Source organism: Symphalangus syndactylus, chromosome 2 (assembly GCF_028878055.3).
Source record: "Symphalangus syndactylus isolate Jambi chromosome 2, NHGRI_mSymSyn1-v2.1_pri, whole genome shotgun sequence".
Taxonomy (NCBI): domain Eukaryota; kingdom Metazoa; phylum Chordata; class Mammalia; order Primates; family Hylobatidae; genus Symphalangus; species Symphalangus syndactylus.
Genome location: NC_072424.2, coordinates 143,887,378 through 143,911,587, shown reverse-complemented (window position 1 = coordinate 143,911,587; position 24,210 = coordinate 143,887,378). Strand labels below are relative to the sequence as shown.

Below are 24,210 nucleotides of genomic sequence, written 5' to 3'. Positions count from 1 at the left end.
GCACACACGCAGTTATGCAGCTGTGGGCACAGGGGTGGGACCTGTCGAACCTAGAGACCAGAAGCTAAGGATACAGGATTCATGTTCACTGACAATTCTATCCTGAGGTCACTGGTGCCTTCTTTTTTTTTTTTTTTTTTTTAGATTTTATTTTATTTATTTATTTATTTTTTTTTTATTATACTTTAGGGTTTTAGGGTACATGTGCACAATGTGCAGGTTTGTTACATATGTATCCATGTGCCATGTTGATTTCCTGCACCCATTAACTCGTCATTTAGCATTAGGTGTATCTCCTAATGCTATCCCTCCCCCCTCCCCCCACCCCACAACAGTCCCCGGAGCGTGATGTTCCCCTTCCTGTGTCCATGAGTTCTCATTGTTCAATTCCCACCTATGAGTGAGAACATGCGGTGTTTGGTTTTTTGTCCTTGCGATAGTTTACTGAGAATGATGTTTTCCAGTTTCATCCATGTCCCTACAAAGGACACGAACTCATCATTTTTTATGGCTGCATAGTATTCCATGGTGTATATGTGCCACATTTTCTCTTAACTGAGTCTGGAGTGGGTAGGGGTGGAGGAGTGTGGTCAAGAATATAGAGTAAATTCAGAAGTTAGCAAACTAACAGATGCCATCAATGATAATCCTAAAGTTTTCGTTCTGGGTATTTTTGCCATTTAAAAATGAAACCATTAGCATGACCCAAAAGAATGTAGTTTCATCTGGTTCAGCATTTCTATATGTCTGTTTTACCTTTTCCTCCACCACAGGCATACACCACGTGCACACACACACACACACACACACACGCACACATGGACTTGTACACACATACCACATGCACACACACACTATCACTTCACCCCAGGGTCACCCAGCTTTCGTGGCATCTGAACTCTGCTCCTGTCACCTGCAGACTCTCCTGGCGTCCCCCCGAGTGCGAATGCTCATCACCTGTTTAGAGGATTCAGCTTTGTGGCCTCAAGCCTGATCCAGGAGCCCTCACAGCAAGATCTGCACAAAGTCCCAGTTCACCCAATCGTGCAGGTAACTGTGTTTGCCTGCAGTGGGTTGGGGGTAAGAGGGCACTTGGATGATGGGTGACTCTGGTGTTCCGTGTGGCCTCAGTCACCCAGGGGTTGGGTGCTTAGGATGGGTGGACTTTAATCACCAGTTCTTCTTCCCTCGCACTTCCCATTGTTCTGAGTGTCTGCCATGGTGGTCCCTCGTGGTGGTCCCCCATGGTGGTCCCCATGATGATCTCACGTGGTGCTCCTTCATGGTGGTTCCTGTGATGGTCTCACATGGTGGGCCCCTATGGTGGTCTCCAGTGGTGGTCCCTGTGACGGTCCCCCTGGTTGTCCCTGTGGTGGTCCCCGTGGTGGTTCCTGTGTTGGTCCCCATGGTGATTTCCCGTGGTGGTCCCTGTCATGGTCCCCATGCTGGTGCCTAGGGTGGCCTCCCATGGTGGTCCCTATGGTGGTCCCCGTGGTGGTCCCCCTGGTGGTACCCGTGATGGTCTCCTATAGTGGTCCCTGTGGTTGTTCCCGTGGTGGTTCCTGTGGTGGTCCCTGGTGTGGTCTCCATGGTGGTCCCTGTGATGGTTCCCGTGGTGGCTCCTGTGGTGGTCCCTTAGGTGATATCCATGGTGGTTCCCATGGTGGTCCCTGTGGTGGTCTCCCTGTGGCGGTTCCCATGGTGGTCCCTGTGGTGGTTCCCATGGTGGTCCCTGTGGTGATCTCTCTGGTGGTCCCTGTGTTGGTCTCCTTGGTGGTCCTTGTGGTGATTCCCTTGGTGGTCCCTGTGGTGATCTCTCATGGTGGTTCCCATGGTGGTCCCTGTAGTGGTTCCCGTGGTGATCTCCCTGGTGGTCCCCATGGTGTTCCCCATGGTGGTTTCCATGGTGTTACCCGTGGTGGTTCCCGTGGTGATCTCTCTGGTGGTCCCCATGGTGGTCCCCATGGTGGTCCCTGTGGTGGTTCCCATGGTGGTCCCTGTAGTGGTTCCCGTGGTGATCTCTCTGGTGGTTCCCATGGTGGTCCCTGTAGTGGTTCCCGTGGTGATCTCTCTGGTGGTTCCCATGGTGGTCCCTGTAGTGGTCTCCGTGGTGATCTCTCTGGTGGTTCCCATGGTGGTCCCTGTAGTGGTCTCCGTGGTGATCTCCCTGGTGGTCCCCATGGTGGTCCCCGTGGTGGTTCCCATGGTGGTCCCTGTGGTGGTCTCCGTGGTGGTCTCCCATGGTGTTCTGAGCCCTTGCTCCTACCCTACTTGGCATTCGTCTTAAAGAGGGAAGGTAAAGCCCTGGGAAGAATGTCACCATGGTGTCTATGGCCAAAGACTGGAGCATCTTCACTGTGTGGAGCCCAGCCAGGACCCTAGGGTAGCAGTTTAATTTGTGGGCATCATTTTCCCATGATGAAATGGAATATTTGGGAAGTCTTTGGAAGGTGATATTTTTATAATGAGTTTCCCACCTAATAAATGTAACCAGAATACAGAGAATTCTAAGGGATTAAACTTAATTAAACTTAATTCTAATTATGATTAAACTTATTTAAGAATTAAATCCGGGTAAGTTGGATGGCATTGGATTTCCATCCTATTTCCTTCCCTGTGGCCTTTGGAGAAATACAGGTGTGTAAAGTGGACGTTGTCATGACAGTGCAGGCTGCCATGGTGGCTTTCTTAGTTAAGAGCGGGTGGGTGGGGCTGCTGGATGCAGGTCAGAGCAGGTTGTGACTTGGACACCATGGAGTCAGATTTCCGACGAGATGTTTCCATCCAGAGCCTTGCTCTGCACACAGGCATTGGAGCCACACACCCGGTAGCTGCCAGCACTTCCTTTTCACGTTCACATTCTCCTGCTCTCAGATCTTTGCGAGAAACATACCAGCCAGTGGACACAGAATGGCCTGGTGTCTCAAAGAGGCATAGCCCAAGGGATCGGAGAAGTTGGGATTTAGGTCAAGAACATTACTAAGTAGCTCTGCAGCCTTGGGCAGCGGGACCCATGAGCTCCCAGGCCTCCACACACCCAGTTCACCGTCGGCGCCTCTCTTCACCCCACATTCTGTGTGCGTGTAGCTGCACCGTCCCCTTGCACGAAGGTTCCGACAACTCTTCTTCTCTTGGTCCCTCTGCAGCAGTTACATGGGAACAACATCCACTTCACTGATGGCTACGAGATCAAGGAGGACATCGGGGTGGGCTCCTACTCAGTGTGCAAGCGATGTGTGCATAAAGCCACGGACACCGAGTACGCCGTGAAGGTAAGGCAGGCCTACTGAGTGAGCAGGGCCCTGTGCGAGTGCAGCGCGTGGGGGCACGTACAGCACGTGGGAGCACGGAGCATAGGAGCACAGCATATGTGCTCGCGTGCTCAGCTGTGCAGTGACTCCAGCAGGGACACCTGAGCCTGAGTGAACATTCTCTCCATTTGCCATTTTCCAAGCTCTGATATGATGGAGTTCAGTTTGCTTTGATATGAGGTCACCCATTAAAAGGTAGTTTTGCAAATCATGAATATTTTCAGTCATATCCACCACGTAGGGACTGAGCACCTTTCGTAGTTTTGTGTATGACATACACCAAGAGTAAAAGTTTTGAGGCCCCAGTATTTTGAGAAAATAGAGTTGAGGGACAGGTATAGAATTTGGCAAGGAAAGGAAGGAAAGAAAAGAGGGAGAGAGGAAGAAAATACTCAAAGAAATAAATAAGCTTGTATTACTTACAACAAACTTCGGCAGAGAGCTAATGGTTTTACTCCCAACCGTCAAGAACAGTATAGAGAAACAATTCTTTATAACCTGGTTTGGCAATCTCTACATAGTAACTTTAGCTTCTGTAATTGTTGCTGCTTAAATATTTGATCTGGGAATCCAGAATACCAGTTTCTAGAGATTTTTGGTTAGTAAAATGTGGATTAAAGGTAAAGCTTCCTGCTAAAATCAGAATGAAATGTATGTTAAAAAAAGATACATTGTACATCCTCTCCAAAAGACAGCAAGAGACACTTGAAAGTCTGCCCCTTTCCAGTGGAGCTGAACCCCAGGCTGTCGCAGAGCGAGGTCCCAGCCTGTGCTGCCATCATGACCAGGACCCTCCTAGCTTATTCCCAGACACATCTGCAGCACGTGGTGCTACACTTGCCCTTCAAAGAACATCTGCCCAGCCAGCAAGTAATGTAAAAAGAGTAATTTTCATCAACTGTGATTCTCCTACACTCTGAAGAGATTGTTCAAAACAATGACAGTGTTGAGATGACCCAGTTCCATCCTAATTTGCCCAGAGCTCCACTGACATTTTGTGAAAACAGGTATTTCAAAAGGGTAATCCTCAAGCATGGCCTGGGATCCTCAAGCATATTCACTGGGAATGTCTACCATGTTTCGTGCACTGGGAAAACGCTTTGCTGTCACAAAAGACGCAAGCCGAAAAAAAATCTCAGGTCCCTTGATTTTGTTTGGGTCAAGAATGTATGGATTATTGACAAATTTATCTTGAATTTCTCAAACAAAAAAGAAAGTTTAAATATGGAGAAATAATCAGTTTGCGATTTGCTCTGATACCATCTCTGTGTTTAGTCTGCCCAGAGTCTTGAACACATCCAGGAAGGGTGAAAGGAAGGAAATAGATCATGATTTACAGTTCCTGGAACTGTAATTGGGTGGAGACTGCAGCGAGGGTTACTGTCATGGTAGCATGTCCACCCGTGGTGTGAAGAGCAGGAGAAAACCAAGTTTTGTTATGAAGTGGTTGCCTCTGCAGCCTGGGGCGCGTAGGCTTCATGCGTTTCTAGGATTTGGATTGTTGAGACTGGTTTGTCCTGCTCCTCCATCTCATTGGGAGAGTGTTTTAAAGGAGAACTTAGATGGGTGCCTACCATTTGCATACCCAGGTGCTGTTCCTGTGTCCAGATGTTCCAGTGGTAAAGAGTAGACCTGTATTCTGCCTTAGACAAGAGAATTTCACTCGTTCTTTGAAACGTATTTCACATATGCTTCGTAAGCCTACATATGCTCCTTGGAATTTTTTTCTGCCTGAGTCATTGCTCACAGGATTTCTTTAGATTGTTTGTCAGGTGACAGACAGCAATCCCAGAAACAATCCCTGCTTCCCAGTGAGCTCAAAGAAACAAGCCTATGGTTTGGTCAGCCCAGCAGCCGCGGCGCCCTTCTAGAAACAGCCTGCTACTGTGAGGCGGATCAGCCCCCATTTTGTGCCTCTGCAAGTAAATCCCCCAGTGACGAGGCGATGGTGTGTTTTCTCCTGATATTCCCATATCCAGCTCTTATATAGACACTGTCTGAATTCAGCTTTGTTACACAGCTTAAACTCAGTTCCTCAGTCCTCAAAGATCTTGTTGAGGTCAAACTGTGGAATTTCAGCAACAGCTCTCAGGGAGAGAAGCCAGGCACTGTGGCTCTGGCCGATGGTAGAAGAAAGAGCCTGGTCTTCCTGTTTCTCTTTCACAAACCTTGAAGTTCCCTGGACAAATGTGGCCAGCAGACATGACAGGGATTTCCCTTGTTCCTTCTGAGACTACAGTGGGTAATAATGTGTTGTCTGGAAGGTGCATAAATTAACCAAGCACGGGAAGGTGCAGCCCCATGAACGGCCCGGGACTTTTCAGAGAGATGTGGCTCGTGGTCCAGAAGGCTCCTATGACGAGAGCCATTTCAGAAGCGCGTTTCAGCCGGTCAAGGGAGCGGTGACAATAAGTTCATTTATCTGCAGGTAGACACGGTTGTTTGGATTTCCTTCCAAGATGGACGAATTGGCATTTTTGTGCAAGAGCTTGTTATTTAGAATGGGTCCACTTGTTACCAAAACTGCTTTGACCCAGTGCAGAGCACTGTGCGGTTTTGTTTTCAGCATTTTCAGGTGGAATGTAGTTGAAAAACTTTTGGCCATTGTCTGTATCTGCTGACTTGTTCATGAGAAGCAGCATCCCCACCTATTGATGGACTAAGAAACAGCAAAGGTTGGTGACTTCTAACATGACCTAGAACTAAGCGTGTGGCAGCTAATTGTCTGATGTGTGAGTTGGATCTCAGCTCAGCAGGGTCCAGCCGAGATTGTCACTAGAATCCAGCTTTACCACTCCCGGTTGCCGCTTGAGCCGTATACAAGCCCACCTACCCCTGGCTCATGGATAAAAACGGGGTCTGCGTCAGAAGCAGTCCCGTCAGAGCCAGACAGGGCATCCACCCATTCAATGGCATGGATGACCCAGAAATGTCCCCACCGAGTAATGACAGAAAGAGAAATGCAGCAATCTTTACTAAACAATGAGGAGAGTGACCAGAATCGATGGATTCTGCCCAGGGCAGTCATATTCATTTGGGGTAACTGTGGCCCCCAGGGGACACTGGCAATGTCTGGAGACTTTCTGGTTTTTCCAGCTGGGGCAGGGCCTCCTGGCATTGGTGAATACAGGTCAGGGAAGCTGGTTAGCGTCCTGCGGCGCACAGGACAGCCCCCACAACCTGCTGCCCCAACGAAAGGTTGAGAAGCCCAGTCTCAGCATCCTTGTGGGTGAGGGCAGGTCTCATGTAGATAAAGGCCAGGAGGCTGATATTTTGGAGATGAGGATGGAGTTTTTCTTCTTCATTGAGTTTCTGGTGAGTCCTTTAGCAACAGGATGATGATCGACCAACAGCTCAGTGTTCCCCACGTGCTGCAGGGCGGCGCCCCACCCCCACCCCACTGTGACTGGGCCATGACTTAAAGTGCAGGTCCTTCTAAGAGGAGAGTGGGGCCAGCTCTTCACCTCTATGAAGGTCGGGTACGGAGGTTCATAATGAATATGGAATCATAGTAGTTCTCACATTCTTAGAATATCATTATATTTTGTTTTAAGTTATTTCTGCATTTTTGCAGGTTTCTAATTTTGCCACCATAGTTACCCTGAATATAAACTACATTTAAGGTTCTTCTTAAACCAGTTTACCTGAGTAAATCAGACAAGAAGATTGTTCGATTTGCATTTATTTTCAGCTGCATTTTTAACTTGAGTCCCTGCTATATGCTGGGTACTGTGCTAAAGGTTGTGGGAAGTGATAGCTAGAATTGGTCTTAATTTTAGTCCTAATTTTAGGACCAATTCTAGCTATCACAATCTCCAACACAGTGCCCAGCTTAGAGCAGGGGCTCAGTTAACATGGGCTGAATGACAACCTGGATTCCCAGGCTTGTCCCTCCCTCTCGACTTTGGCAAACAACACTAGAATGTCCAAGATCCTTCACTGGGGCAGTCCGGCCTCGGGTGGGGAGACACTGACCCTCTTCCTTCTCACGCACGCGGCACTGTTTCAGGCTGGACTTGATGCAGCGCATTCTGCCCCCAGCCAGTGCCCCCAGCCAGTGCCCTGATGGTTGAATGAGAAAAGCTATTATGTTCCCTCAGCGCTTCCTCTTCCTTTTATCAGACACATTGTAGATGAACAGATGTGCCCTACTTTCTAATAACTACAAGCCATTTTATTGGGACAAAACAGCTAAGTAATCTAATGTAAAACTAAAGTCTGCCTTTGTTTTTATAACCAATCCAGGGAGACTAGTGGTGGGCGATGAAGTTGTATAGGGCTTCAAAATAGCATGACGGATGGCTGCATTGCTGTCCACGCATTAGGGCACCCTTCATTTAAAATAAGATTAAAATAGAAGTAACTATTAAGTGTTGGAGGTAATCGTGATCCAGGAGGATTAAAAGGAAAGGGAGAGGTGTATTTGAAAGGAAAAATAATATTCCTATTCCATCAAAGATGCTGTATTCACTTTATAAGAATTGAGAGAGGGAATTATTTGTTTTTATTTTATTCTTAGGTCTTTGTTGCTTAATATAATTAGGTACATATTCTAGATACTGCTGATTTGTATAAATGGAAGGATTCCTGGCATTATGTTGGTGGGGGAATATGTAGGAATATGTAACTATATACAGTTGGCCCTTGAACAACACGGGGTTGAATGGTGAGGATCCATGTATGCAGATTTTTTTTCAGTAAATATACCGGAAAATTTTTTAGACATTTGTTACAATTTGAAGAAACTCACAGACAAACCACATAGCCTAGAAATATTTAAAAAATTAAGAAAATGGTATGTCAGGATGCATAAAATATACATGGATGCTAGTCTATTTTATCATTTTCTACTATAAAATATACAGATTTATTATAAAAACTTAAAATTTATCAAAATTTGTGTGCTCAAGCATAGACCATACGTGGCGCCATTTGCAGTTGAGAGAAATGTCAACAAACATAGATTCAGCATTAAATCATAGCTGCATCAAATTAACTGTGGTGAATATGGCACTACTATAAGAATTTCACAGCGGCCTTCCATTGCTGCTATAGTGAGCTCAGGTGTTGGAAGGATCCGCTGTAAACGTCCTGTGACACTCATCGTCTCCGTGTGAGGAGTTTTTCTCTCCGGGGAATTGGGAATAGCAGTAAAAAATGGTATCTCATGGTTCTCACATATTTTTCACCCTGTTCAGTGCAGTACCATAAACCTTGAATAACACCATAGAACCACTAAGAAGTGCCATGCCACTAGGGACGCTGTGAGTGCTCCCAAGAGGCAGAGAAAAGTCATGACATGACCAAAAAAAAAAAAAAAAAAAGTTGAATTGCATGATACGTACCCCAGGTTGAGGTCTGCAGCTGTGAGTGCCCCCCTTTTCAGACAGACGATCCATCTTGTGAACAGATGGCATAAACTCACTATATCCATAAATACAGTCCCATACACTAAATGCATTTTCTCTTCCTTATGATTTGCTTACTAACATTTTCTTTCCTCTAGGTCGTATTATTACAGAATTATATGCTGTATTCTTAATACAGCATATAATTGTATAATTATTCTTAATACAGTGTATCATTATACAAATACAAAATATGTGTTAATGGACTGTTTATGTTACTGGTAAAGCTTTAAGTCAACAGTAGGACATTAGTTAGGTTTTGGGGAAGTCAAAAATTATATGTGGATTTTCAACTTCTTGAGGGGTCGGTACCTCTAACCCCAGTGTTGTTCAAGGGTCAACCGTCTACACATTATCATAGCTAATTAACTACAGAAATGTTAGCTTGTGTCACTAGTATCTCCCCTTCTCATAAGCTTAATACACATACCTTGAGACAGTTCTTGGCCATCTCTACTAATGACTCAAGTTTTTATTTATTATAGATGTCACAATAGGCATAAAACTACATTACATCATTCAAGTGCCAGTTTTGCCACCTTGACCCTCTTTTGCAAAACACCAACGTCAGTACACATAGGAAGAGGAAACTGCCCAAGAACTGAAGTTCCTGAGACCAGGAGTTGCAAGCGTTAGATAGAATATGGTGACATGAGTTACGAGGGTGACGAGAGTAAATACTTCATACTCAGTGCATGCCAAGCACTGCTATAAGTGCTCTGTGTGTGTGAAGTCATTTAATCCTCACAGCACCCCACGGTGTAATTATTTTCATTATCCCCGGGAGGGAACAGAAACTCAGAATGGTTCAACACATATGCGAGAGGTCGCAGCCGGTCAGTGGGAGAGCAGGTTCCCGTCCAAGCAGTCAGACCCCGAGTGCACACTCTCGACCCCTGTCCAGCAGACCCACTCGTCATAAGGCGGGGAGCCCCAGTGTTCCGTTTCAGCCAGATGCTCTATGCATCTCAGAGTGCCCAAACCATGAAAGCAGATGGGGCTGGGCAGTAAGGCTGGGCTTCAGAATAGCTGGAAAGTTCAAGTCACGGGACCTGCAAGAAAAATCCATTGTTTGATAAACAGCCAAGGTCCCTAGGCTGTAAGGGGAAGGTGTGCCAGGTACAAGTGGAGCTCCAGGTAAAATCGCATCTGAGTCTCCTGGTCTTATGAGTCTGGGTGTACCCCAGTGAGAGGTCCTGCCCCACCAAGTGGGCCACAGTTCAGCTGTGTAAATGCTCAGTGGCAGCCGGGCCGCTTCCTCTAGCTTCACTTCCGAGGGCACAGCGCACCTGGTTCCTCCAGCACTCAGCTGTGAGGCCCCTAGCCAGGGCCCCGGCCCCCGGCAGCTGCTCCAGCTTCCTTCCCCACAGCATTCAGGATGGTCTGCATTCATGTAGACCTTTGTTTTCAGTCTATGCTCCGAGGTCACTGGCAGCACTAGCCCCAGCTCCTGTGGATCACGGCCTGCTCGTCCTCAGGGCAGCGCCTGGGCTTGTTGCAGAAGCTACATCTTGAAAGAGCCCATGGCCTAACGCTTGGCGCTGCAGTGAGCCGCACGGGGCTGGAGAAGGAGAGGACTCAGGGGAGCTTGCGTTCAAGTTCACTCCAGAGGATCCAGTGCCAGGTCCTGCAAAGAATTCTAAGCCACTGAGAAAGCAGTGGATGGCTTCACCATGGGGCTTCCCAGTATCACGTGGGGCGTTAGCTGCACCCGTCCTGGGGAACAGAGGTGGCTGTGCAGCTGAGTCAAACCACTGTGGCCAAACCTGGAAAGAGAGAGGTCAAGGCCAGTCCTGTCTTTAGGGATCAAAATACATTTTTAATAGAAATCATGTGAAAATTTGAAGCAAAAAGAAACAGCAGTTGAGAGTTAGGCTGTGTGGAGGAGCAACATTAACCATCTCAAGAACAGCAGTGGTGCAGAGACAGACAGAGGCTGTAGGTGCCTTCACAGCCACAGCTGAAACACAGAGAAAGGAGCGTTCACAGGCACGGAGGCCGAGACTAGGAGCAGTTAAATAAAATAGAAAATAGAAAAGAAAGAAAGCAACATTTAGATGGACAAGGAAGGAGACTGGACAGCTTTGGTAACAAATTGCATGACTGAGGAAAATGGTGGCATAAGTTTTTCTTCCACCAGAAGAGAGAGACTCAAAGAAGATGGGAAAATGACTGTATCACCTGCCAGAACAGATGCTCTGTCCAGCCTGTGTCTCTGCACAGGCATTCTCTAATCAAAGAAGCTCCTCAGTGGAATTGGTTGGGCATTTGTATCTCCTCGAAACACACATTGGGAAGCTGCCTTTCTGGAGGATTTAACCCTTTGCCCGTTTTCCCCAAGAATACTCACCGGCGGCACTTGCGGCTGCAGCGTTTGCCCGGAGATAACTTTGCCGCGAAATATCTCGCTTTTATTATTATTTTTGCACCGCTCTAGTATACCAACTTTGGAAACAAAGGACATCATTCTATCGATAGCATTCTGCTTTTAGTAGTGGCATTTCCATTTATAAAATATACTCATAATCGATTGCTGATAATGTCAAATCCTAGAAAACGTAGCATTCCTACATGGGATGTTAACTTCGTTCTCAAACAGTTGTTGGCCAAAGATGCATGTGATGAATCCAATTTTTCCAAAATAGACAATTCTGATGATTTGGATGATTCTGATATTAGTTCTGTTTAGAAATAACTCCAGTAACAGGTTTTAAATTTTATTTTCACATTGAAAATCAGATTTGCTTCAGCCTCAATGAACGTGTTTATGTAAAATTAAATGAGCACTGGCAGCGAGCTGCATTTCTTTTTTCCAAACGAGAAAGGCTTAATGTGATTGGCTCATGGTTTTGTTTCTCGTATGCTCAGCCCCTCCCAGCAGGCATGCGGCGGAGGACGGTCAGCAATAAGATGTAGCATGTGCCTCCTGCCCACTACTGTGTCCCCGAGCCTGTCTCACAGGCTCCCACCCACCAGCCCAAACTTGGTTCCCAACTCTCCCACTGCAAACCTCTCCCGGTCTTTCAACAAGGGCTAGTTTCCTATTGTTTAGGAATGTAACACATTACCCAGCATCTAGTGACTTAAAACAACCTGAGTTTATTGTCTTCCAGCTCGGGGGTCAGAATTCCAAAATCTGTCTCACTGGGCTAAAGTCCAGTGTCTGCAAGGCTGGTTCCTTCCGCAGGCTCTGGGGGCTGAGAGTGGATACACAGCAGATGGTGGCCAGGCCGGGTGCCCAACAGAAGTCTGACCCGCACCTGCAGCCAGCCCCTTTATCTACAATACATAGCTCGGGAGGCCAGCAGCTGTGTCAGGCTTGCAGGAAGCCAGATTGCTATCTCTAGTGACAGCCCAGGAAGCTGAACTATAACTTCTGTGACAGTCAGCCCCACACGGCCAGGACTTGATGAATGACTGACAGCTTCCTAAGTTCTGTCCCTGCTTCCAAGTCAGGACCAACCAGAGAACACAAATATGCACCCAAAGTCCACAGGATGCCCTGATTTTAGTTCCCCGCCTCCATCTTTTGTAGCCAGCAGCCCCCCTCACCCACATCATCTTCCCTATGGCACGTTCCCCCTGCATGGGTTGTTCACTGTCTGTGTGCACGGCCCTGTGAGGGCATCCACTCCAGGGCAACAAAGGCTTTGCTTTTGCTGTAGTTTCAGCACCTCAAGAAAGTCAGGCACATGGCAGGAGCTCACTCAATTTTAGCAGACAACAAAGAGGCTCCTTATCTTCATTTAGCATAAATATTTGGTAGTGAAAGGCTAAGTGTTGATTAAAAGAAAAATATATGGCCGGGCACGGTGGCTCACGCCTGTAATCCCAGCACATTGAAAGGCCAAGGTGGTTAGATCACCTGAGGTCAGGAGTTCGAGACCAGCCTGGCCAACATGATGAAGCCCCATCTCTACTAAAAATACAAAAATTAGCCAGGCGTGGTGGCGCGTGCCTGTAATCCCAGCTACTCAGGAGGCTGAGGCAGGAGAATCGCTTGAACCCAGGAGGCAGAGGTTGCAGTGAGCCAAGATCATGCCACTGCTGAGGCAGGAGAATCATCTGAACCTGGGAGGCAGAAGTTGCAGTGAGCCAAGATTGTGCCACTGCACTCCAGCCTGGGTGACAGAGCGAGACTCCATCTCAAATAATTAATTAGTTAATTAAAAATAAAGACAAGAAAAAAATATGAGTCAGGAGCTTTACTTCAAACTCGAATTTTTAAAATCGGGGTTTATAATATAATTGTTCAACAGAGCACTTCGTGCCTTTGGAATCCATTTCATTCTGCAGCAATCCGCTTGTTCAGGAAGCTGGTTACTTTTTTCATTCACTGAGAATTTTTTTTTTTAATTGGACGCTTTTACTGCAACAGACGCAGGGCAAGGTGAGAATACAAACCTGCTCCAGGGAGCTCACAGCTTAGCCATTTAGGAATTGTGTCAATGACAGAACCAGAAACGATACCAAAAAGTGGAGTGCAACTCCGGAATCTGAAATTAAATGAGCTTTACAGTTGGTTTGGCTCTTTCTCTTGGCCTATTGTATCTTCAAACACATGGTACCAATATCCGTGCCTGTTCACTGACAGTTCCGCTTGTAAATTTCCCTTCGATTGTCTGAAAGCTCGTGCAGGAGAAGGAGAGAAGACCGCGCAAGCTCAGTGGGGCTGGGACTGTCGCCTTCGGCCAGCAGGAATGACAGCAGAAAGAAGCACCTGAGTTAAGATGCAGCTACTCTCCCTTTTCAGTAGCAAATATTTATTATGTTATGAAAAGTACCTTAGTTTGCTTTAGCAACAGAATGTGATAAGAAATAAAGTGAGACCCTTAGAACTGTGCAAGAATACGTGTCACCCAGCTGTTAACTGTAGTGATGTGGCATGACCACGCAGGCCTGGAGCGCGGGCCAGCCTTCCTGAGGAGGCTCCAGTCTATACTCACATGAGACCGTTGAAAAGAACGTGGTGTTTCTGTGCCCATCTTCGCACTGTGTGTGTAATTTGTCAACCAAAAAAGAAACGGAATTAAGACAGATGCTTGGCATGAATAGAGCTTATTTTTAGAAGGAGAACTGATGAGCTTGGAAATTTTAACTTTTTCTACCAGGATAAAACAGGAGTTCTTTCTCCCTGTAATTAGTTTAAATTAATTTTACAGGAGAAGGTATCTGTTAAATTTTACAAATGATTACATGCTCTCCTACCTTTGTTTCAAATACGATACTGATCCTTTCGGCAAGTCAAGGGAAACGCCCTGCCGAGCGTGAGTGTTCTGCGAGCCTGTGAGCTCACGCCACCGCCCGCATAGTTACTGCCTCAAAGCCATCTGGTCAGGTTGTTCAGTGTCCCGGGAGACGGTGTCTCCACTGATGGAGAGAGACGAGAAAGACAGGTAAGGTAGAGAAACGCAAAGACCAGAGCAAGAGGGAAAGGTGTATCGACAGCGGTGAAATCTCCTGTTGCCGCCTTTGGCCAGCAGGAGGAAAGGTGTTATCAAGAGCAGCGAAGTCTCCTGTTGTCGCCTTCGGCCAGCAGGAATGACAGTGTTTGGCACGTGGCCGCATGCGTCCCTGCTAAGGAAGATTGTGGTGGTGTGCCATCCGTGTTGCACCCAGAATTGCTTCGTGGATATTCAGACACCTTGACTTAGCATCTGTAAGCAAGGTGGAAATATTCAGCCTGCTTGGCGGCAACACCATGGAAAGCTTATTTACTGGCTGTGGTGGGTGGCCAACCCCTGGAGAATGTCCTTTTCTGGAGGTTGTAGGAGTCCTTTCTAACCAGCTGTTGCCAGATGAGAAAAAGAAAGCTAAGCGAGCTTGTCGCCCGCCCCACCACACCGCTCCTACTCCGTGGCGCGTCAGTGTTATTTGAGCATCAGCCTGGAGGGGAGGCCTTGTTCATCCCCACACTTACTGAGAAGGCCTCCCTGTTTTGTTGCATAATGAAGATTATAAAACAATATTATTCTCAGAATGAGGAACGCCATCCACCAGAGCTTGCTCTAATAAGAGCGAGACCAACACGGTCAAGCCCAAGAAACCGACCCCACAGAGAAGAAGTGCGCTGGCAGGCACTTGGGGCCCACTCCCTGGTGCTCCTAAACAGCGCGTCCAAACCCCGGCTGCCCGCAGCAGATCCAGGTCATGTACTTACTCCAGGACCGTAGCCACACCTCACGGCCCGCTCCTAGGTTAGCACTCTCCAGCCTTACCTTTCTCAAATAGCTCACCCTCCACGCAAAAATAAAAACAAAAGCAAAAAAAAATTTTTTTCAGAAAAAGAGGAGTTACAGGGAAAAGCAGCCAGCACTTCCTGACAGCATCTGGGACGGAAACGCTGGGTCAGAACTGCCTTACCACTTCGTGTCAGAGCCTTGTCTGCACAGGCATGATTTGGAATAATTCTCCCAGGTCAGGGGAAGGCAGGAGCCCAGGAGGGCCGTGTGAGAACCTATTCCCGCCATGACGTGCCTATAATCCCAGCTACTCGGGAGGCTGAGGCAGGAGACCCCAGTCTGTGGGACTTCCCTTCCAGGACGGGGGGCGCCATTTCCCATGCAAACCCACCCTCCTCGCTGCCCTGTGCCTCAAAGGCTTGGAGGCCAGGAGGCAAGGAAGCCAGGAGGCTGACTGTTAGGGACCACTTCCATGCCTCTGGCTTCTGGGCAGTTCTGCTAGTGCGAGACAGACACCACAGGACAAGGGTGGGAAGAGAAGTGTCAGGCCAAGGCCTTTCTGCCCACAGCCCCTGTCAGGGTGCACCTTCCCACCCCATGCAGCCCCTTCTGGTCCTGTGACTCACCCTCCCCACCCCGTGCAGCCCCTTCTGGTCCCGTGACTGCCCCTGCGCAGCTCTTTGGCATTGGGAGCCAGGACTGTCCCCAAGGCATTACATTGTGCCTTGCTGGCCGGCCACTGACCCTCCAGCCACTCTACTCTTTTGCAAACGATCCTTTAATTAAGCCCTCTGGGTTGACCCAGTTGGTGTGACATCTGATTTTTTTTTTTTTTTCTGGGGCTTTGACTGAAACACCCTCTACTGCCGACATTAGTTTTGAACATCACACTGCTTCATGGCACTGACTCACAGTGAGGATTCAGAGACAGGACTGAAAGCAGCATTTCAGGGCTGTAAATGTGGCAGGTCACAGCTGCTTGGTCCCTTGCCTGGGGACATCAGGGTAATTCTATTTTATCTCTGTAATAGGAATAACTCACTTGTACCAAGTGCTTTCTACGTACCAGGGAGAGTATGAAGGGATCGATTCATATTAATTTGTTGAATCTTAACAGTGAGCCAGAGGAGTACCTGGTATTTTCTAGTTTTTACAGATGAAGAAAGCTAGGTGTAGAGAGGCCCAGGGAGCTCCCGCCACCCCACAGGGAGTGGACGGGGAGGCCGGGTCTCAGCGGGGGTCAGACTGGCTCAGCAGCTGGGCCGCCAACCACACGGCACGTGGCCTCCCCGGGAGCAACGCCTTCCTCCACCCTTCCAGCCCTCCACGGGAGCTGAGCCTGCAGACACCCACGTTCAGGTACCAGCGAGTGACATGGCCACGGGCCAAGCTACCCACACCCACAGCAGCGTTCTTGCCTGAGACAGCAAACGTGACTTCCCCTCGGGAGCAAACCAGATGTTTGCTGACCCCTGGCTCTACCCTGCGGTGAGAAACAGCAGCACTCGTGGGCCCCTTGGAGTCTCCTCCAGATGAGCTCCTGCCCCCACAGGACCTGGGCCTGGGGGCTTCTTTCATTTTCCTCCATTTCCTCAAATGCCACCTCAGAGAACAGCTGGTGTGTGGTGTTTGGTTGTTGACAGAGGTGCTTTGGGGGTTCCACCAGGCAATTAAATGATTTTGAAAGGTGTAACTAATATGTTTAAAATGTAATAAAAGTCAACATGCATGCTTAAATGTGTATCAGATTCTAGCAAATGACCAGGACACTGGCTCCGATGGGTTAAAATCCAGTGTGCCTCACGTGTGCACATACATGCTAGCTTTTATTACAATTTAAGATAGTTTTTAAAGTAAGCAAGAGTTTAAGGTAATCTGTCTTTGAAAACTGTTTACAAATACTTATCATTGTAAGTCAGAACTTTTCTGAAGACTTACAACAAAAGAACACATAGAAATAAAATAGATACTACGGTTGATAAGGCAGCCATCTGTAGTCCCAGATTCTTTAAAATAATAGTCACATTGTCCTCCAATTTCAGCTTACAAAATACATTTTGGAAGTTTTTATTTAATATTTTGAATAGACAATATATTCTTGTGGTTCAAAATTTTTAAAAATTCATGTGGATACAGCAAGGTCTCCCTCCCACCCATGGCCCCCCAGGCACCCTGTTCCCCTCCTCACAGGAAGGCAAGGCAATTAAATGTTACCTCCTTCCTTCCAGGGTTATTTTTTGCACCCACAAGGAAATGGATGCGTCTATCTGCATTCTTCTCTCCATTTTTAAAACAAGGGATGGCGTAGGATGCACCTGCCCGCGTAGGCCTTTTTTACTCCTTGTATCTTGAAGATGGTCCCGGGCGGTGGAGGAAAAGCTTCCACTTTCTTGTTTACTCTGCATCTTGTTCCATTGTGAGCGTGATAAAACAGATTCATGCTAAGAACACATCCCTTTATCATGAAATCATATTTGTGAAAAAATCTTCTACTGAATTTTGTAATAAATTTATGAATGTATTTTAACCTTCTCCAATTGCAAAGACAGGATCCCGGCCCTGATAGACGGGATACCCACAGGCAGCTGGGAGCAGAGGAGTTCGGGTACCTGGCGGCCAGCTTCCCTACAAGGAGTGCAGGACGAGCGTCCCAGGACCTGCTTAGGCTGTGGCACGTTAGGGAAAGTCCCCCACCCCTCCTTGAATGATTGTTTTAAAAGTCTGTACTTGAGAATGATGCATTTATGTTGGCAATAGAAATAGTCCTAGTGTCCTATTTGGGGGTGTCCTAGCTAAAACTTCAGTACAATTAAATGCAGCAGCAGGAGACAAATTTTGTGTCCAGAAAGGGACCCTAACTCTTCTGCCTGTTTACAACCCAAGCTATTAGGACTCACAGATCATGGGCCACTGATGCAGTCAGAGCTGAATGGTGGCCGTGGCAGAGCATCCTTTAAAACTATAATGGGGTGAGAACTGGCACTATGGTGATTTTTTATAATGGTGATGGGGAGTGGAGGAAGGGTGACTAGGGGACAGATTACAAGCAGTGAGTCAAATGCTACCCAAGCGTTTGGTTCTCTAAAGTAAAGAAATAGCCAGGTGTAGTTGTTCATGCCTGTAATCTCAGCACTTTGGGAGGCTGAGGCAGGAGGATCACTTGAAGCCAGGAGTTCGAGACCAGCCTGGGCAACACAGCAAGACCCCACCTCTACAAAGAATTTAAAAATTAGCTGAGTGAGGTGACACACACCTCTGTAGTCCTGGTTACTCTGGAGGCTGGGGCAAGAGGATCGCTTGAGCCCAGGGGTTTGATGTTGCAGTGAGCTATGCTTGCACCACTGTATTCCAACCTAGGCAACAGAGGGAGACCCTGTCTCTAAAAAAAAATTAAAGAAATAGAGTTTTATGCAAAGCTCTGCCTAGAGACTTTGCGATGATAGAAGTTAAAAGCAAGTCACCCTCATATTCTAGTAGTAAAATGACTGCACATTCTCTAAATAGAGACTGTTTTAAAATTAGGTTGAACTAATGTGAGAATAGTACAAATCATGGTTAGGAAGGTGTTTCCAATCGCTTTTCTTCTGCTCTGAGTGTTGTTTGCAAAATACACGTTGCCAATTTCCCATGAGTGTGGTGCCCTCCTCCCACTGGTCCTGTCCCAGCAAGGGCGGGACTTAGGCACCTCCAGAGGGATTAGCCACCAGGGGCCAACAGTGACTTCCTGTTTCCAAGGTAGGCTTAAATCCCGACACCCTGTCCTCAGAAACCATATGTCTCCATGGGGTTGAAGCAACTTTATCTGTTATCCTAAGACATCGGATACAGATGCTGGGCGGGGGAAGGGAGCTTGCGTATGTCTAAACAACAAGGCAGGTCTGGCCTGCGCACCATCCCCAGCATCTCTTGGTGAGAGCCATGCGCCTCACCTCATTTTGTGGCTGGTTTGTAATTCCCGGAACAAGGCAGGAGGTGCACAGTGGCTGGAGGCTTGTTGTGGATGGTGCCCACTGTGAGGGTGGGACACAGTCTGTTATTTGGTGGCACTTGCATGAGCTCCCTACACATGTGTCTCCACTCAACCTTATAACACTTTAAAATTCATGTCTGAAGTCTTGTACTCCTTTTTTTTTTTGAGACAGAGTCTCGCTCTGTCACCCAGGCCGGAGTGCAGTGGCATTATCTCACCTCCCTGCAACCTCTGCCTCCCAGGTTCAAGTGATTCTCATGCCTCAGCCTCCTGAGTAGCTGGGATTACAGGCACGCACCACCATGTCTGGCTAATATTTGCATTTTTAGTAGAGATCAGGTTTTGTCATGTTAGCCAAGCTGGCTGGTCTTAAACTCCTAACCTCAAGCCACCTGCCCACCTCAGCCTCCCAAAGTGCTGGGATTACAGGCATGAGCCACCTTGCCCAGCCTGTACTCCTCTTTTTAGATGTAAATCTTACGCTAGTTGTCAAAGAAAGGACTTGCCATGAATTTCCAGGCAATCTCAGGTTATCTCTTGGTCGGGTGTGAGATTGTAGTGATTGGGCCACCTGGGGCCACACTTTATCCAAACTCAATGGTCCACTAGCAGATACCACCCGAAAGCCTAAAGTAGACCCCCTCACTGCCATGTGCTGTGTTTGTTCCAGATCATCGATAAGAGCAAGAGAGACCCCTCGGAAGAGATCGAGATCCTCCTGCGGTACGGCCAGCACCCAAACATCATCACCCTCAAGGATGTGAGTGGTCCCCGTGGAGCAGCATCTCCACTTCCTTCTATTTCTTCAACTGACACAAAAAAGCTTCCATTCACTCAGAGCAAGCTTTCTCACATCTCATGCCTGTCTCAGCTGGTTTCCACCACCCACATATCTCAGTCACTTGGAGCTGACTTGCTGGACTGTGTACTCAAGTCTTTTTGACAGCCACCGCCCCAGTCATGGAGGAAGCAAGCAAAACAGTGGAAGAGAGAGCTTGTGTGAATTACAGTCCACAGGTGGAGTCTCTCATAGAGGCCCATGGGGTGCAGGGTTTGGGATCCAGGAGCAGAGAGAGGAGACAATTTTCCTCCTCACGCTCCAACTCCAAACTGATTCTAGCATTTTGAACCTTGAGCCACAGGATATTGGGCCTACCTCAGTTTCCCTCATGCATAGTGATTGCTGCGTGCAAACGGTCTTAACATGCAAGCTTGGCATAAGAATAGCCAGAGTGGGCCGGGTAATCCCAGCACTTTGGGAGGCGTAGGCAGGCAGATCACTTGAGTTCTCCTGAAGGCAGATCACTTCGAGACCAGCCTGGTCAACATGGTGAAACCTCATCTCTACTAAAAATACAAAATTAGCTGGGTGTGGTGGCGCACACCTGTAATCCCAGCTACTTGGGAGGCTGAAGCAGGAGAATTGCTTGAACCTGGGAGGTGGAGGTTGCACTGAACCGAGATTACACCATTGCACTCCAGCCTGGGCAACTGAGAGAGACTCCGTCTCAAAAAACCAAAAGATAAAGAGAATAATCAGAGCATATTGTTTTTATTTAGTTCATGAGATAAAAGCCAGTATGGAAAAAACTATCTTTTTCTATTGCTTCTCTGAAGCAACAGCACGGCTCTGATACGTAACTTCGCCCTGGACTCTGCCTAGCCTGTCTGCGCTCCCAGCGCCTGGCCACTCAGTGCTGTCCGTGCGGTAGCAGCACAGACATCATGGGAAGCTGGTTAGAAATGCGGAGGGCCAGGCCCCACCTCAGGCTGCAGGACCAGAACGTGCATTTTAGCAAGATCCCCAAGATTGGATTGGATGCACGTTACTGTTTGAAAAGCACTGCCCTGAGGCCCGGCTCTTGCAAGGTGGTTTGCCAACATTTGCATTTCTTAGCCTCCTGGCAGGCCAGGCACTATGGCTCACGCCTGTAATCCCAGCACTTTGGGAGGCTGAGGCAGGCGGATCACGTGAGGTCAGGAGTTTGAGTCCAGCTTGGCCAACATGGCAAAACCCTGTCTCTACTAAAAAACACAAAAATTAGCTGGGCGTGGTGACGTGCACTTATAATCCCAGCTACTCAGGAGGCTGAGGCAGGAGAATCGCTTGAACTCAGGAGCTGGAGATTGCAGTGAGCTGAGATGGCGCCATTGCACTTCAGCCTAGGTGACACAGCGAGACTCCATCTCAAATAATAATAATAATAATAATAATAAATAAATAAATAACAGATATCTCCTGGCAGTCATGAAGCCATTCATCTCAGCTAAAGACACGCCCATCTCGTATGTCCTTAGTCCCTGCTTAGCCACAGATTATTAAAGCCGTTTTCTTCCTAAAAAGAGCACCTATGGTATGACAGGAATGGCCATTTGCTTCTTCCCTGCAGAAGCCTTGTGTGCACTCCCACAGGACCCTGCGGTCCCAGCCTCTCCCCTCTGACTTCCCTCTCCTGCCCCCTCTGGAGTAATTGCTCTTTCACAGCAACCAGCCGCGGTGACGTGCGCGTCCCTGAGGCCGCTGTGCACCCCGTCTCCCCTCCGCAGGTCTATGACGACGGCAAGTTCGTGTACCTGGTAATGGAGCTGATGCGCGGCGGGGAGCTCCTGGACCGTATCCTCCAGCAGAGATACTTCTCGGAGCGCGAAGCCAGTGACGTCCTGTGCACCATCACCAAGACCATGGACTACCTCCATTCCCAGGGGGTAGGAGCCATGCCTGGGGCAGCCTTCGGGGAGGAGGGCGCTTCAGGGCAGGAACCAAGACCACAAGGGTTTACGGGTTCAAGAGCTGAGAACGCAGATTGTCCTGGAATTCCTTCCGTGCCACCATCGTCCCTCTTGTGTCTGGAGGCTCAGTGACGGTGCAAGGGAAGAAAAATTCTCTTTTCCCGGCCGGGCGCGGTGGCTCACGCCTGTAATCCCAGCGCTTTGGGAGGCCAAGGCGGGCGGATCACGAGGTCAGGAGTTCGAGACCAGCCTGGCCAACATGGCAAAACCTCGTCTCTACTGAAAATACAAAAATTAGCCGGGTGTGGTGGCGCACACCTGTAATCCCAGCTACTCCGGAGGCTGAGGCATGAGAATCGCTTGAACCTGGGAGGCAGAGGTTGCAATGAGCCAAGATCACGCCACTGCACTTCAGCCTGGACAATAGAGCAAAACTCTGTCTCCAATTTTAAAATTTTTTTAATTTTAAAAAGAATAATAATGTTTAAAGAAGACAAAGAAAAAGGACTGTGTTTCTAGGGCAGCAAACTGTGGGAAGCTAAGTCTATGGGAAACTAATAGAAGATGAGGGCTAGTTAGGAACATTTGTTATAGAGATTATTCTGGAGGCTTCTCCAGGCTGTAAGGGTCTAGAGTTTCCCTTCTGTCCTTCCAGGCGGAGAGGACAGGAGGGACACCTTTACCCATTTGTATCCTCCTTTTAGGTAAAGAAGGGGAGGGCAGAGGGCTTTGCTTATATCTGCATCTTTTCAGTTGTTTTCAGTTCCAAATAATCCTTACGCCAAAGCAGCATATTTTGGGGTGGCTGACTCCGCTACCCTTTGAGGGTCTAAAATCATTTTTACCAACTTTAGCCAAAAAAATACTTTGGCCTTAATCAAAAGAAATTGAGAATTTCGTCACTTGCAATGGGTAAAGAATTCATTAACCGGAGCGCAGGGACGGTGAGGCAGGGATGACAGTGATGCCTGAGGTTCACGTGGGCCTCACCGTGATCCAGGCTGCACTTTAAGCTCTTCATTCACTGACTCCCTAACCCTAGATCACACCCACTGTGCAGGCGAGGGGCACAGGAGTTTGAGTATCTTGCCCAAGGTCACACATGGGTAGGTGGCCAGTGGGGTTGGACCCTGGCTCTCTGGTTCCAGGCAGTGCTCTTGGTCCCAGCCCTGGCCTCACAGGGCGGCAGCTGCACCGTATCACACGTGTCCTCTGTGCGCCGTCTCTTCCCAGTGTTTCTCCTGAAGCAGGAAATACGGTCTTAGCCAGCTGTGTGCGTAGTCCTGAGCTTTCAGAATGCAGTCATCTCCAAACGGGAATATTCTTCCAGGACCACACATTGGGTCTTTTCTGTGTGGTCACCCGGTGGTCTTGAGCATTAAGCACTTCCAGGTTTTCCCAGTACAGTCAAACTCAGGGGAAGCCCTTTGGATGATGTTTTCTGCAGATCTGCTCGTATTTAATGAGGGGAGGTAATGGAAGTAAAGCCACAGTCTTTGAGGACCTCTGTAAACCAGGCCTGACTGCTGGAGTGTGTTCCTTTAATTCCCTTCTACATCCTCCCACTGGATTTTATTAGGACAATTGAGACGTTCAGGATCCAAGCTGTACAAAGGCACGCCACATATCCTCACAATGGCCCTCTGTCCCCTCAGAACACATTGCTTTGTGCCCTAAATAGCTGCTTTGCTTTGAGGTGTGCTGGCCCCACCATCATTGCAGCCAGCGCAGTCCTCCACGGAGGCCTCAGAGCATGATTGCAGAGTGACTGCATGATTGCGTGGCCCCGGTCCGTCTCCCCCACGAGTTGGTGCGCCCGGGACAGCAGGTGCCTGATCTGTGCCACTCGCTGGTGCTGCTCCAACACCTGACAGTGCATGGGGGTAGGCACACAGGGAGTAGTTATTGAATGAATATCATCTTTAAAATGCTTTTCATTCCTATCACCAGAGCTCACCACATTTCCTTTTATGTGACAGCTCCAGCAAGCTGCGGCCTCATCTTGGAGAGGTGCTCACTCATTTACTCAAATATTCATTCACTGTAAAAGCAGGTGACATCAGGGGCTCAGATGTGAGTGACCACCACAGGAGAACGGGAGAAGGTGGGGGGGCCCTCTGGAGAAGACAGCAGCTGTTGACACTGCTGGCCTGTTGCCTGCTTGCAGGACCTGCTGGGAAGACAGTTCCCAAATGCACCCTCCCCTCCAAATGCACCTGCCATCCCTCTCCTGCTCAGTCCTCGGCCCCCTAGTAGGCACCGTGCCTTCTGTCTTGCAGGTTGTTCATCGAGACCTGAAGCCGAGTAACATCCTGTACAGGGATGAGTCGGGGAGCCCAGAATCCATCCGAGTCTGCGACTTCGGCTTTGCCAAGCAGCTGCGCGCGGGGAACGGGCTGCTCATGACGCCCTGCTACACGGCCAATTTCGTGGCCCCGGAGGTGAGCATTCCCCGACTGCAGACCCAGGACCCTCTATCCGCAAAGAGAGGCTCTGCCCCCTCCCACTGCAGAGCCACTGGACAGTGGGGACGTCAGAGGTGGCTTGAGCCGCGTCAGCAGTGGTGTTGGGAAGCAGAAACGAGAACCTTCAGTCTCTTGAGCCAGGGG

The 24,210-nt window shown here is 48.4% G+C and overlaps 1 protein-coding gene across 8 annotated transcripts in view; it reads left to right on the top strand.

The window, feature by feature from the left end:
- Window positions 1-24,210, top strand: part of RPS6KA2 (ribosomal protein S6 kinase A2) — a 451,644-nt gene that overhangs the window by 413,171 nt on the left and 14,263 nt on the right. For all 8 annotated transcript variants that reach the window (XM_063623636.1, XM_063623635.1, XM_055269515.2 and 5 more), the window contains 5 exons: window positions 920-1,050; window positions 3,147-3,272; window positions 19,542-19,631; window positions 21,419-21,577; window positions 23,881-24,042. In XM_063623636.1, coding sequence (XP_063479706.1) covers window positions 920-1,050; window positions 3,147-3,272; window positions 19,542-19,631; window positions 21,419-21,577; window positions 23,881-24,042 — 668 coding nt within the window. The remainder of the gene's footprint in view (window positions 1-919; window positions 1,051-3,146; window positions 3,273-19,541; window positions 19,632-21,418; window positions 21,578-23,880; window positions 24,043-24,210) is intronic.